This window comes from Zootoca vivipara, chromosome 4 (genome assembly GCF_965207765.1).
Source record: "Zootoca vivipara chromosome 4, rZooViv2.hap1.1, whole genome shotgun sequence".
Lineage (NCBI taxonomy): Eukaryota > Metazoa > Chordata > Lepidosauria > Squamata > Lacertidae > Zootoca > Zootoca vivipara.
Genome location: NC_142587.1, coordinates 45,141,234 through 45,156,260, shown reverse-complemented (window position 1 = coordinate 45,156,260; position 15,027 = coordinate 45,141,234). Strand labels below are relative to the sequence as shown.

General features: G+C 40.5%; 1 protein-coding gene and 1 long non-coding RNA gene across 6 annotated transcripts in view; both read left to right on the top strand.

Annotated features, from left to right (window-relative positions):
• Positions 1 to 15,027, top strand: part of CFAP47 (cilia and flagella associated protein 47) — a 191,104-nt gene that overhangs the window by 87,803 nt on the left and 88,274 nt on the right. For all 5 annotated transcript variants that reach the window (XR_015949533.1, XM_088667791.1, XM_088667793.1 and 2 more), the window contains 5 exons: positions 1,703 to 1,896; positions 2,692 to 2,835; positions 4,671 to 4,844; positions 9,729 to 9,840; positions 12,109 to 12,222. Coding sequence is in view for 4 of the 5 variants with exons in the window: in XM_088667791.1 (XP_088523917.1) it covers positions 1,703 to 1,896; positions 2,692 to 2,835; positions 4,671 to 4,844; positions 9,729 to 9,840; positions 12,109 to 12,222 (738 nt within the window). In the remaining variant the exon portion in view is untranslated. The remainder of the gene's footprint in view (positions 1 to 1,702; positions 1,897 to 2,691; positions 2,836 to 4,670; positions 4,845 to 9,728; positions 9,841 to 12,108; positions 12,223 to 15,027) is intronic.
• On the top strand, positions 4,861 to 7,537 carry LOC148685925 (uncharacterized). Its single transcript, XR_015949541.1, has 2 exons — positions 4,861 to 4,987; positions 6,720 to 7,537. It is a non-coding gene; the product is annotated as an uncharacterized LOC148685925 (long non-coding RNA).

Here is a 15,027-nt window from a genome sequence, read left to right as displayed (position 1 = left end):
CTGACAACATCAACTTTTTTTTTTAAAAAAAGCAATAAACAATATAAAGCCATCAGGTTCCTTCCCACTTGACAGTGTTGGATGGCCTTGTGTGGGGAGAGCAGAGTCCAGCTGGGACAGACAAGAGAAGGCTCCTGATGACTTCTTTGCCTGCCCCCTTACCTCTCCTGGAATTCTTACAGGGCCGTTGGTGGTAGATGGTTGTGGTGGGAAGAGGTTAATCCAGCAAGAGCTGGGCTGGAGGTCTATTTTGCCTGCCTCCCTTGCTCCTGAGCTTTTCCCCACAGGGCAGCTTGTAGTAAGATAGCACTGGGGCAGGGGTGGAGAAGTCCAGCTGGAAGAAGAAGAAGAAGAAGAAGAAGAAGAAGAGAGTAGTAGTAGTAGTTTGGATTTGATATCCCCCTTTATCATTACCCGACGGAGTCTCAAAGCGGCTAACAATCTCCTTTCCCTTCCTCCCCCACAACAAACACTCTGTGAGGTGAGTAGGGCTGAGAGACTTCAGAGAAGTGTGACTAGCCCAAGGTCACCCAGCAGCTGCATGTGGATGAGCAGAGACGCAAACCCGGTTCACCACATTACGGGTCTACTGCTCTTAACCACTACATCACACTGGCTCTCTGGAAGAGGCTCTGCCATAGCTTCAGGATATTTAGATGAGATTAATAATGATGATCAGGATCTTCCACTTTTTAAAAAAAGCAGCTGCAGAGGAAGCCAAATCATACTGGGGCTGTGATGCTGAGGAAGGGTAACCCCCCCCCCCCTTGCAGGGCACAAAACCACTTCTTGCTTCATGGGAGAAAATAAAAAGGTACTTCTCAGAGTAAATCCTAAAGCCTGAAAGGTGCACTGGCTACTCCTTTTGGCTTGCTGCAACTTAACGAATTCATGGTCCACAAGAAGACCTCTCCTCTTATTCCTTGACTGCTAAGCTTCCTCAGATGTCTTTGGTGAGGTGCTTTGTCAGAAGCTTTTTGAAGTATACTATGGCAAACCGGACAGGCACACCTACAAATCCTTACAGCTTTTTCTACTTTTCTCTCAAAGTTTCCATGTAAGACTTACTCTCTAAAATGATATTTGCAGCAAATTTAAAGATACTGTTGTAGGTGGTGTGTTAAGCCAGTATTTTTGGTACATGAGGTTACTTACACAAAAGGCTTTTAAATCAGTACTTGAATTTTTCTTTTGTTGCTGCTCAGTGATAGTACATTGTCTTCCATTATGTATGTTAGGATCACATTTTAATGGTCTTAACTGTGACCAGATGATTGTTTCTAAACAGAAGGAGTAAAGTCCACCTAAAGGTTTTCATGGTATAAACCCCAGTCTATAGTTGGTAGGTTGATACAGTAGCTGTATAAATATAAAGAGCAGGGACAGGGAGGGCATTAGCAGAAGCCAGTTAATTTTTGTTCTAATTCCTAATTGCAGTTGAGGTGCTTTTTATGTGATAGTTGTGAAATTAAATAAATCAGGTTGCCCTCAAATTCTGGTCCATTTTCCATATAGATGCAAGTGTCCAATCAGATTAATAAAGTAACAATGATAATTTTAGGATTTAGGCATCACCAGTACATCTCTCTCTCTCTCTCTCTCTTATATTAAAAATACTTACCCCTCTTCCTTCCTGGGAGAAGATGCTGCAGTTGAGCTTCCTACAATATTTAAACTAACAATGTTTATTTTCTCCCCACAGAAGTTGCAGAAGTTGAGCTTCCTATAAAGTTTTTGCCTAAGTATCCTGGCCGATATCCTTGTCAGATTCTTCTTCAGTCGAAGTACGATGTCCGACTCTTTCATATAGAATGTGTGGTGAATACAAATACTGCCGAGGCTGAGCTAGAGTTTGTCACTCCAGCATATCAAGCAGTGACTCAAGACATTCCAATAGTATGTCCATTTAGCTTCATCCAAGATTTAAATAAGGCTGGTCACTACTGGGTTAAAACTGCTGACTGAGCAAACACATAAATATGTGTATAAATAGATGGAAAGCAGGGATGAGAGTTCTTCCTGCATTAAGTTAATCTTTACAGGATACAGATTACCTTCTATATCTCTTGGCCACAAATGTATTATTATGCTAAAAATGCTAGAAAAAGATATAGGCTCATCTTTAAAAAAGTTAGCTCAAGGAAGTTATAGAAGGGAAGTTTTCCATCCTTCTCTCTCCCCTGCCCTGCCCTGCAGCCACATGTGCACTCTTCAAGCCTCTCTGGAAAGTTGGGTTGAGTCCTCCTGAGAAATGGGGAGTGTTGAGCTGCAGATGGAGGAGAGAATGCCTCTAAACTGGGCAAACCTCTGATTGATTTGGGGTCATTTATGTTGAGAACCACCCTAAGATCTTCAAATGAAGGGTGGTATGTAAATTTAATAAAATAAATTTTCCTCCAGCAGCCTTCAATATCCTGCATTGTTTAAGAGGGCTCCTTTAACTCCCACCCTCAAGAGGCTTTTCAGAGGACACTGGTGGCTACAGTGGGGAGAAGGAGGGGAAAGCTGTCTTCTGAGAGCTCCCATCAGTTAACATTTCTGATACTAGACGGTACTAGATAACTGTATAGATCATGTGCTTATATTCAAAACCTATATTTCCCATGAGGACTTCTGCTTCACCCCTTTATCCTTAATTACTGATATTCATTGTACCTTTAGATATTTCATTTGGATTTTCTCTTGTTTCAGACTAACATGAGTCAACAAGATTGGAAACTTAAAGCTCATTTAAAAGGATGCTGTTTTTATGGCCCCCCGCTTATATACGTTGCCCCAGGTGAAACAACTCCATACACCCTCATGTTTAAGCCAACTTCCGAATGTGTAATTACGGTAGGAGAACAAAACACATTTTTTTTCTTGTTTGATTAGCTTTTCTACATTTAATGAGAACTGGTATAGCTGTGGAATTTATAAGTTCTTATAATGCAAGGGTATCTATAAACATAATACTAACAGCATAGAAATGACATTGTAAATGTGGTGACTTCAAAACATTTCAAAGTAATGAGAGAATGTGCCCATAAGCAAAAATGAACTAAGCATGTAAAGAGCTGAAGACTTTAAATAATGCCCTCTATAGTTATATCTATGTGTGATTCTTATTGCTACTTTCCATAGTTCTAGTTACAGGTAGGTAACTGTGTTGGTCTGGTGTAGTCGAAACAAAAAATAATAGTAATAAAAAATCCTTCCAGTAGAACCTTAGAGACCAACTAAGTTTGTCATTGGTATGAGCTTTCGTGTGCATGCACACTTCAGATACCTTCAGATACATATAAGGGGTTTGAGGGAAGGATTGGCTAAGGTTAGAGCCTCTGACTGGCTGGATTCAGTCTAGTCGTCCAGTAAAACCCTGGATGCTTGACTTGCCGTGACAGGGTTTGACACATAATGTACATTCCCATGGAGGGTGTTTGGGTATTTCCCAATGGCATTTCATCAGAAGGGGCTGAGGTGAATGAGGAACTCACTCTTGCCCTCCTGCCATGCCAACCTCACTTCCTGCTGTAGTCAGTAAAGATTTGGCTGATCTCACCCAACACCCGCATCCTGTCAAGGTTATTTCACCTCTTTCACAGGGCCACAGATTGCATCTGGCCGGGCAACTTGACACCCACAATGCATCTCACTGCTACTTGTAGATGATAGCTGCCTAGCTATTCATAACTTTTCTAATTTATGCCAGACCAATAAAGTGTTTTGTTAAAAGGAAATAATTTGGACTCCATGCGGCTGATTTATTTAGAATAAGCAGCCAGGTTATTGCATTGTATGATAGTGTATGGTTTGTCTTGTGCAGTGGCAGTAATTGCAAAATGGATATATGGATTGTGAAGAGTGTATATTTGGCTCAGATGCCCTACTGCTTCTGTATTTGTATGCTTACTTTTTATATTTTAATGTTGTTCTTTCTGTCAGGGGCATGTACATGATATGTTTGTTTGCTTATTTAATGAATTTATAGGCCACTAGGGCTATGGCCTGACAAAGTAGTGTATGCAGTAGAGATGATACACAAAAAAGTAAACACATTATGTGGTATAAATCATCATGAAGAAGCACCTTAATTTTGTAAGTATGATGTAATACCGTCCTCCATATATAAAACAAAATTACTCCTAATCATATAGCTGAAAACACATTGAGGAAAGAGATTAAGGAAATATATAGCTGGAAATAGATGTTTAAGGCCCGCTTGAATTCCTGCACTGAAGGAACTAAGCATGAGTCATTCAGTAATAATTAAATGATGGGGCCACCACCAAGAAACCCCTGTACTTACCAAACGAACTGATTTTACCGGTAGGCAAATGAGCAGGACCCCCAAAGCTGGTTGTATTGAACAGACTGGTGCTTTAGATAACTTGTACCCAAGCTGTTAAGAGTTTTAATGGTCAGCACCAGCATTTTGAATTGGGCCTGAAATGGCACTGGTAGCAAATTGAAATGGTGCAACATTGGTATCACATGTTCTGACTTTACAACTTGCATCAAACATCCATGCAACTGTATTCTGCCCTCATTTAAGTTTCTGAATAGTTTTCAAGGCAGCTCTGTGTAATTCTTCATCCCACTAGCACATTCAGGTCTCATTTCGAGTGGACTCTGAAGTTTTGGAGAAATGTTTGCACCCTGCTGAATGTTCATTTCTTTCACTATCATAGGGGAAACTCATTTTGCAAAATGAAGCAGATGGCACAGAACATGTCTTTGTCCTGAAGGGGATTGCAACAAAACCTTTGGCGCTGGATTATCTTGCGATAGAGTGCCGAGTTAGAGAGATTACACAGAAGCTCATAATGGTACCCAATTTTACCAATGAGGAATTGCACTACAAGGTAAAATTGTGCAGGTTTGAATACAGGTTTGAGTGAAAGTAACAATAGTTCTCTGCCTAATGCATGTATTATTATGATTTACTGGAGCATTTGCTATCCCACTCATCATTATGAAGGCTATCTGAGTGGCAGATGATGCTAGAGTCATCTTGTCCTCCCTTCATTTGAAAATGTCATATTCATATTGGAAAGGTTTACCACTGCAAAATTACTAAAAACGAGTGATGTTTAAATTGTTCTTGATGGTTTTCCCCTGCCCAGTGTTATTTTTTTTTAATACTTCCACCATTACTTTAATTCAGTGAAGTATTACAAGTGAATTGTAAACACCAGTTTTTCCACAACAAATTGAGACCTTCAGCCAACGATATGGCTAGTTAATTCAAACCAGTTGGTGGAGTTCAGATCCTGCTCCTTTGCCGCATGGCCTGGTCCTCCATTCTCCATAGTAGCAGGTTATTTGTTTTATTTATTAATTAATTAATTAACCACCCTATAACCAGAGGTCTCAGGGTGGTTCACCCACATTTTAAAAGGGCATAGGATGTCAATCAAATCAGCCAAAGGCCTGGTTGAAAAGGAACCAGGCTCCTAAAGGTATATAATGAAGGCACCAGGCAAGCTTCCCTGGGGATAACATTCCACAGAGAGGGAGCCACTGCAGAGAAGGCCTGTTCTTGTGTTGCCACCCATCACACCTCTCAAGGAGGAGGCACACATAGAAAGGCCTCAGAAGATGATCCTGTGATCTGGGTAGGTTATATATTTTGTGGTTTTATATTTTGATTGTGTTCTGTGAACCACCCTGAAACATTCACTGCAGAAGGATACCATGGTCGATGGTTTGGAAAGCCGTTGAGAAAAATTAACAGGGATGTGTTTCCCTTGTCTCTCTCTTGACAGGGCAACCAAAGCAGTTTCTGTGCCAAAACTGGGCCTAAACCCTGATTGAAATGGATCCAGAAAATCAGTTTCTTCCCAAAGCACCTGGATCTGGTCTGCAATCACTCGCTCCAGAACTGTGCTCAGGAAAAGGAGATTAGCAACTGGCCAGTAGTTAGTTAGGTTTTCCCGAATCCATGGAAGGTTTCTTAAGTAGTGGTTTCACCACTGCCTCCTTCAAACAGGCAGTGGCCACCCCCTTTTGTAAAAAGGCATTGATCACCTCCCTGGCCCAGCCAGCTGTTCCTTCCCTGCTGATTTTTATCAGCCAAGAGTGGCAAGGGTCTAGAGCGCAAGTGGTTGCCCTGACCTATCCGAGCACCCTGTTCACATCCTCAAGCCTTACCAACTGAAACACATCCAACACAACAGGACTAGACTGTGCTCATGAAATTCATCTGCTGTACCAGCAGAGTCAAGGTCTTGGTGCATGCAAGTGATTTTATCCTCAAAATGCTTTGCAAACAAGTCACAGTGAGCTACATCTGGTTCTACCACCTGCTTTTGGCCAGCCTGTACAACTTGTAAAAGCTTGCTGGGTGAAATAAAGAGGATGCAGTGGAGGAAGCAAAGTATGTCTTCTTTGCTGCCTTCACTGCCACTAGGTAGGCTCAACAATGAGCCCTTACCAGTGTTTGTTTGCATTCATTCAGATCTTTCATCCACTTGCATTCAAGATGTGTTCCAGCTTGTTTCCTAAATTTCTAGGGGAGTCTCTCCTCTGTGCTCCCCCCCCCCAAAAAAATGCTACAGGAGCTGGTTCCATTTATTTCAAAGTGGGTGATGTGTTTAAAGTGGGTTAGTTTTAACTTTGCTTTGCAACTGAAATTGCTTTGGTCACCCTCTGCAGTGACCAGGAGAGAAGCCCTCTTGATTCTCCTGGAGTCTCTCAGTGCCTTTTGATCTCATTGACCATGGCAGCCTTCTGGATAGGTTCTCTGAGTTGGCATGGGGGGGGCATTTGTTTGGTTCTGCTCTTGTTTGGCTGGCCGATTTCAGAATGAGATGCTGAGGGACCAGCACTTGATCCCTAGGCAATTGAGCTTTGGAAGTCCCACAAGATTCTGTTCTTTCCCTCATGCTGATAATCTGCTCCCTTTGAAATCATTTAACAAATAAAGCAAGAACTACTGGAATGAAATGGAAAAATGTCCCTACCCTTGCACCCTGGCTTTTTCATATATCATTATCATTCTGTTGTTATTCTTTCGTTTTCTTACCTGCACTTCACCACAAAGTGAACTTTTTAAGATCTGGCACATCTCTTTCCCTACTTCTTCCCGTTCCCCTCCTATTTCTGTGGTGAATTAATAAAAACAACTGATATATATATTTCATCCTGTCTGGAAACCATGCCTTTTGGCCTGTTGACATTTGATATGCTGGCATAGTCCTCAACTAAGGTCCCCAGTCTTCTCTACAGAATGAGAGACAATCCTCTGAAGAACCCACCAGAGATCAAAGCATCCTCATGCAAGGTTAAAATATGTGCCCCCCCCAATATATATGTTTCATGCACTGTCATTCCCAGATCTCCAGCAGGTTAATATGAACAGTATCTGTGCTGTGCATTCACATATTCACCGAGCATTTTCTACTGATGTTTTTATATTGCTTGCTCTTTTCCATTGTTTTCTTTTGTTGCATTGTCTTAATGTGCAGTTTTGTGATAATTATATTGTGCTTTCTTTGACACAATCTGCTCTAAGTGCTTGGAGAAGGATATAAAATTATTATTATTATTATTATTATTAAAAATACATTTATATCCCACCTTTCGTTCAAGAAGCTCAGCGTGGTGTAATGATTCCACCACCCCTCCAATGTATCCTCACAATAACCCTGAGAGAAAGGTTAGGCGGAGAAGACACCACACTGGCTCTTGTACAAATTATAATATTAGACCCCTGTGGTATAGTGCCAGGGTTAAGTGGCTTCCACACAACTTTGTATGTATGCGAAGGAATCTTAAGAGTCTGCCTCAGCACTTTTGCACTTGTGCCCTCTGAAATCAAGTTTGTGTGTGATGCCGGAGCCATTAAAAACAGGCTATGAAACAGAATCATTATTCTGTTATTACTTATTTATGTAGAATATATATATATATATATATATATATATATATATATATATATAATCTCACTTATTCAGTTTTTCTTGATTAAGAGGTTTTTTTGCTTCACTTGCTAACTCCTACATAAGATGCAATTCCACTGTAATGCATTTCTACATGTTTTCATTAATATACACACTTTTATGCACACCCCAGCACATGCATTTTTGTGCATATTACTTAGTTAGAGAAGAGCACTGCGAAATTCAGACAAGTGTGAATTTTGAAGGATGGTTCTATTTCAGTTCTTCTGTTGCTTCAGAAAGCACAAAGTAGGTAGGTTCCCCTATACATGTGAACCAAATAAAACTTCTCTTCCATCTCTATTCCCTGCTGGAGAGGGGGGAATTTGAATCAGCCTTGTGGAGTGCAGAGGTGATCATTGGTAGGGCAGAGGGGGAGGCTGTTGGCTGGATTGAAAGACTCCATAGGCCAGGACTATTTCTCCTCCCTTATAGCAATAGTCAATTGTGAAATCTCTCTCTTTTCCTCTAATCTGTTCAGAACTGGTGATATTATACACACCCTGAAAGAAATTTAATCAGTATACATAATATTTTAGTTGGTTTAAAAATTCTAGAAAATATTGTGAAGCAATATATATATATACTTTTTAAAAAAAAATCCCTCAAACTATTTTTATATTTAATTTTTCCTTTTTTGAGTGCAGCTGATGCCAGTGGTGAGGCGAAGGCCCCCTGTTGTCAACAGCTGCTCTTGGCTGAGCCGGGGGGAATTCGGCTGCTTTCCTCATTGCTGACTGCTAAAAGAAGCAGGCTCTGGTTTCTCCTCCTGTCAGTAGGTGTGTGAAAAGCAGAGGAGATATGCACAAATATTCAATCCCCCTAATGCTTTAAATGTAGTTAAATGTATTGCTGATATTTAACCACACTAGAGCCTTAATGAAATATGAGATTAATGGTTGAACATTATCCCTATTCCCAGGTAGATACCACCCTAATATCTGATTGATTTATTTTATTTTATTTTATCTTTCACTTCACTTCACTTCACTTCACTTCACTTCACTTTACTCAATCTCACACCAGCACATTTCCCCTGCATTTCATCTCATGTTTCCTTCTTAGGCAGAACTGCCTTGTTGACATAGCTCCTTAGATGAAGAGGTAACCATTACTCTCCTTCCCCATATCCACAGGGGGTTAGGATGGGGCAGAGATTCCTCTGTGCTGGTGGTGGCATCTACTGTCAAGGCAGAAAGCTCCATAGATGTAGTTCCATTGCCAGTGGTAGGCCTCAAAAGGGGTATTCTAGAGACAAGATGATGATGGGGCAGAAACAGCCTTGGATCTGCTGGTTCCAAAGTCTCTTTATTGCTGTGAGAGGCCCCGGGATTGGGCTTGTTACCTATGCCAACCAGGAGCTGGTGTGGGTAACTGCCTATAACATTTGTTTCAATGGACAGGATTCCCTCCATCCCCACACTCAAAGAATGCTGGGGTGAAAAGAAATATATTGCTCATTCCCACCTCCCACCCTGGCCAGCACAGCTAGGAGATAGCCTGCCATTTTACACATATTCACCCCTGCTTAAGTGTTTAGCAGTAGTTGGTCAGAAGGAATATTTCAAGGAGTTAATGTACCTTCACTTGATTAATAGTACCAAATTTTAACTTTGATACATTTGAAAGAGCACAGCAGAAAGTGTTCCCTTCAATCTATCGTCAATTAAGCACTGTAGGAAAGATTAAAAGGAATGCAGTAATATTCGTACTTGAACTCACTGCTAAGAGCTACATTTTCTACATTATTATGACAGTGCTGCCTTTGCCATTGTTGGTTTTGCTGCTGCTTTTTTGTCATACTAGGTATCTTCAGATATTCCAATTGTCAGTGGTGACCCAATTCTCACCGTAGAACCTGGTGACACAGCTGCTTATACTCTGACTGTATTCCCATGGAAACGTGGAAAATTTGAAGGTAGGTTTTAACCTAGTGCTACATTGTAAGTATGAGATAATTACCACATGATTCCACAAGACACAGCTAACTGCTAATGAAATTATGCATCACTGACCTCTGTTTTTTTTCAAAGTATCAATTAGAAAAGTTTTTCTCCCTCCTCAACAATCCACTTTTAATAACATTGCAATTAAAAATCTAAGCTCAACCTAGATTTATCCTAACTCAAAGGCAATTTGACTTTTCCCTTTCCTGAAGGAATGCTGAACTACTCTAGGATTGTGCCATTTATGCCAATTTGTCTTTGACTATAAGCCAAAGAAAGAAGAGAGCATGCTCAGAGTCAAGGCTTTCTCTGCTGTTTTTGCTACAGTTATCGTAGCCAAAACAACACAATAACCTATTAATGGACTGATCCTTCAGCAGCTGAGCATAGGGATTTGTTTTGAGTATCATAACTGAGCTGAGCTCACAGTCCTTCCACACAAAAATCTTATTCCTGGTAGCCCCAAGATTTCCTTACTTGAGCAGTCTAATTTAGTGAGGAGGCATGGGCGTAGGCAGGGGGGGCAGGAGGAGGCAATTGCCCCCCCAGAAGCAGGGCCGCTGGCCAGCCTGCCCCGCTGCCCGCCCGGTGCCGTCTCCCTTCTCCCTGGCTGGCTGTGGGGCGGGCGGAGGAAAAGCCAGGCAACCGCTTTGCACAGCTCTGGGGCTTTCCCTTCACCTGCCCCGGCGATTGCAGAGGGGGAGGAGGGAGTCGGAGCAGCCCGATTTTTGGCTGATCCTGGCTCCCCCTGGCCCCTGCCGATCGCGGAGGGGGAGGAGGGAGTCGGAGCAGCCCGATTTTTGGCTGATCCTGGCTCCCCCTGGCCCCTGCCGATCGCGGAGGGGGAGGAGGGAGTCGGATCAGCCCAAAATCGGGCTGCTCCGATCCCCTCCTCCCCCTCCGCGATCGCCGGGGCAGGAGGAGGGAAATGGGGCAAGGGAGAAGGGAGCTTTCCTTGCCCCGCTGTGTCCCCTCCCCCCGCCTCTTGGCTCCGCCCCCCTGATTTTCATCCTGGCTACGCCCCTGTGAGGAGGTCTTAATTTGTTCATGCTGTTATGAAACTTGGGAGTCAGAAATCCTTGCCAACCCTACTGCAAGGTATCAAGAGGTCTACCAGTAGTTCCTGATCTACCTTCTGCCCATCTCTTATCTAGTCCAGAACTATCTCCTTCAATTAGCAGGAGTTTCAAACAGAGGTTTCCCCCACTTTTCTATCTGACAACTTTATACTGAATTCTGCAGTGGATTGCATCCAGACTTAGGCATGTTTAGAGTAACAATGAAAAAATGAAAATAGTGGGACTTAAGTAAGCCATGACTAATTTGTTCCACTGATTCCAATTGTCTATGCTGAGCATGACTACATATGGATACAATCTAATAATTTGGCAATATGAAGATTTTAAATATTCTGGCTAAATGTGGCTGGGCAAAGAACTATGAATATGGTTTCTTTTGCATATTGTGTTGTATCTTTTACTCTGTTATACATGATATTACAGACATAAAGTTATATTCCCCTCTTTTTTGAGTTTTTCATTACTGCTGAAAAGGGAAGCAATACAATATTCAGTTGTATTTGTTTGCTTAAAAATCCCTTTTAAAATTCCAAATTCTTTTGTAATTGATTTTTCATTGTAGTCCTGCTTTCATGTAAAAATTAGTCTATATAGCTTATCTGTAAAAGTCTCCTACCTTCAAACTGGAGCCTAGGTGCTCACTTCCATCTTCTTTAGATTTCAGAATGAGATTTCCAAAAGTTGACATATTCACTAGGGACTTTTCTGTTGCAAAGGGTAAATGGGATTGATTTCTATAAAATTCCTAAATTATACAACAGGGAAAAATAGAAGGTATTAACTTTGCTTAACCACAATTGACAATAGAAAGGTGGGGCAGAATTCACACCGGCGTGGTGCTGAAGGAAGCACAGTCCCCCAATATCTAACTATGTCTAACAGGTTAACAACATTATGTTTACTTTGGGGGTCAGACCTTAAAATTTGAACTGGAAAAGGGATGTCATTTACTGAAAGCTTATTAAGCCATGGTCCGTATTTGAAGGCCCTAATTCCACATATTTCTCCAAAATGAAATATCTAGTACAAAAATTCAATTAAGCTAAAAACATGGATTTTGTCTGATAAGCAGGGTTGTGTGTACACCGCCATGAGGGTATCAGGCCATCTTTTGAAGTGAATGCCTTGATTAATAGAACATCTGGTAACTATTTGTTTCAGGTGTAATTATATTTACTGCTGAAGATGGAGAACAGCAACAGAAGACAGATGGTGTACAGATCCCTCAGAAATTATCAGGAGCACCACCGAAAAAAGGCAGTGCAGCAAACACTGGTAGGTTTTTTATTATGGGTAATTTCATTATCAGTCTGTATGGATGTTCTATCATCATTCATTTTTCAGTGAAATGCATATTTTATATGCCTTTTTAAATAATGCATACTGCCTGGATGTAAGCTGACTAGTCTTTTGTTGTTTTGAGAAACATACTTATTTAGGTTAAATACAAACTGCTTGTTTGTATTTAAAACACTATTGCCAGTAATCAAACTTAAGGCTTTTTAGACCAAAAAATATATCAGAATAGTATAGGAACCTTTCCATTGAAATTATATTCCATTCAGGGAGCAGTTTAAATTGTCCTCACAACCAGTTTGGAACTATAAATCGTTCTATGCTACGAGTGGAAACCTGGTAATGTTTGTGACTGATCAGTTGAAAATAAATTGCTCTGTGTCATTTTTTTTGGAAGTCACAATCATGCATCTGATAAAGTGGGGTGTGGTTCATGACAGCTTATGACACAATAAATTTGTTACTCTTTAGGGTGCTACATGACCCTTAGTTGTTTTAGCAACCATATGTACGAGTCTTCAGCTCATATTGTGTTGGTGCAAGCTTCATTGAATCATTCAAATGTTTGTTCTAAATCCAAATTCTTTTTGCAACACAGAGTGATAGTTTGTTTTCAATGCATATTTTATAACATTTACCATGTAGTTTTTCACACTGTATAATATTTGTCATCAGTAATTTGTTCTCATATTTTTACAAAACATTCTAAGCAAAGCTCTTTACTATATGTTATTACAGCACATGTTGTTATTTGAGTTTACAGTGCATCTTAAATTTGAATACGTTACTGATGCAATTAGTCACACATTTACTACAACTGTGTTTTGTTCCTTTTACTTTTGCAGTAGATAGAAAAGTATGATTCATATTTCTTGGCCTATAATCATATATTTCTAGTGACCCTGAGAAAATGAAAAACTCGAAGTGCAGACTATTATACAGTGCAGGGAGAGAAGGGGTGAAAGAAAGAATGTAAGGTTGAAATACATAATTGGGGATAAAAGTTATGCAATAGCACTGAGGTGAAACTGGCATAGTAGTTAAAGCAAACTGAGCATGAGTGAATGGGGAAAAGAGAAGGATCTTATTTAAACTATAAGGCTATACCAGAACCTTTACAAAAAAACCCCCAACAAATTGGCGAAGGATTTCATAAGACAAAGACAAAAATGCATTATGTACTGCTGTGATAAATGAGGATCCTATGTTTTGCAAAGGAAAAAGAAGAAGGATATAATGGCTAACAGAAAATGTCTAACTCTCTTTCACCTTTCTGACCACACATTTACTGATGTTGAATGCCAGGGATCAGGCATTCCACATAGGAATATTGTTTCTTAGAGAATATTTTTTAGCAATCATGACTGACAAATATCTGTAGTCTTTCTGAGTTGCTATGATACCACATAAAACATGTACCCCCCCCCCTGAAGATAATATAATGAAGGGGACATGATATATTCTTAAAACAAACCTTTTGCAAAGAAAATAATCAAGAATCGCTGATAACTTTTAACAAATTAGATCACTTGGAACTTGGAATCTCCTTGTGTATGTTTCTAGTTTAAGGACCAAAAAGCAAACTTGGATCACAGATTTATCTAGTCCTAGGTTTTATTCGCTAGAATATTTAATCCAGGTTTTCTTTTGAAGACTAAGTTGAAATGTGTACATTTATAATTTCTTTACTACCTGCTGCTTTATTGTGGTCTATCAATTTTTAAAATAATTATGTTGGTCAATTTGTTGGACATTATATTTACTTATATTTAGTGTCATGTGATATATTCCCTCAGAGCATTATTACATTATTAGCAGTTTCTGGGAAATGTTTGAGATTTTATTTTCCAAAAGAATAGTCTAATGAAAACCCATTAATATCAAATGTACATGTAGTATGTGGCTGAGTATGATTTGCCTAATTGCAGCTTTTTGTTCTCTATAATTGCAGGGATGCTTATGTAATTAGGGCTGTCTTATTGTTAATATTAATGGACTTGTTTTAAGGGGTTAGTTCATGTAGGTGATTCAGATTTTAAACTGGAGTGGCATTGCATTATCTCCCTGAGATAATCACACTGAAATTGTTAAAAACAACAACAAGCCACTTGAAACTTATATTAGACAGGCAGAATTAGCTTCTTTTATATACCGGGTAATGATGTGTCCAGTCTAAAACCAGCTAAACATCCAAACAGACTAGTATTTTGAGGTTGATTCACACAAGTCCTAAGAATCTAGTCAGGCCAGTAAACGGATGAATAATCAATAAAGGCATTTTATGTATTTACCATATCCAGTGCCCTAAACCCTTTGCTAAATCATAAATCAGGTCCTCCCTAACAAGAGGGCATGTGTTGCGGTGCGACCTGGCAACCAGACCCTGTGTTGTGGGTGGGAATGTTTGGATAGCCACAACACCCTATTGGAGGTCCCTTGATCCTGGGTGCAATTGGGCCATAGGGATGCCAGTCAATGTGATCAAGGAACCTCTATTTAAGCCCATGCACGTGTCCCTGAGCATCCTCTTTGGGGCTCTGCATTGGAACACCCGCCCACCTCTCCCTATATTTAGGACTTGCGCTTGACCTTGCTATGCCATCGTGTCTCGCCTGTCGTTGGGACAGGGGCACGGCAGGAATTTTCCCCACTTGGCTGATTGGCTGGTGCCACTTGGGTTTCGCCTGCCGTGTAGCAAATCGTCACAACTTGTAAGGTTGCGGATAGGCTCTGGTTCAGGTGATAGGGGTGGCAGGATGCCTAGCCATCCCTATGCATTGGGTA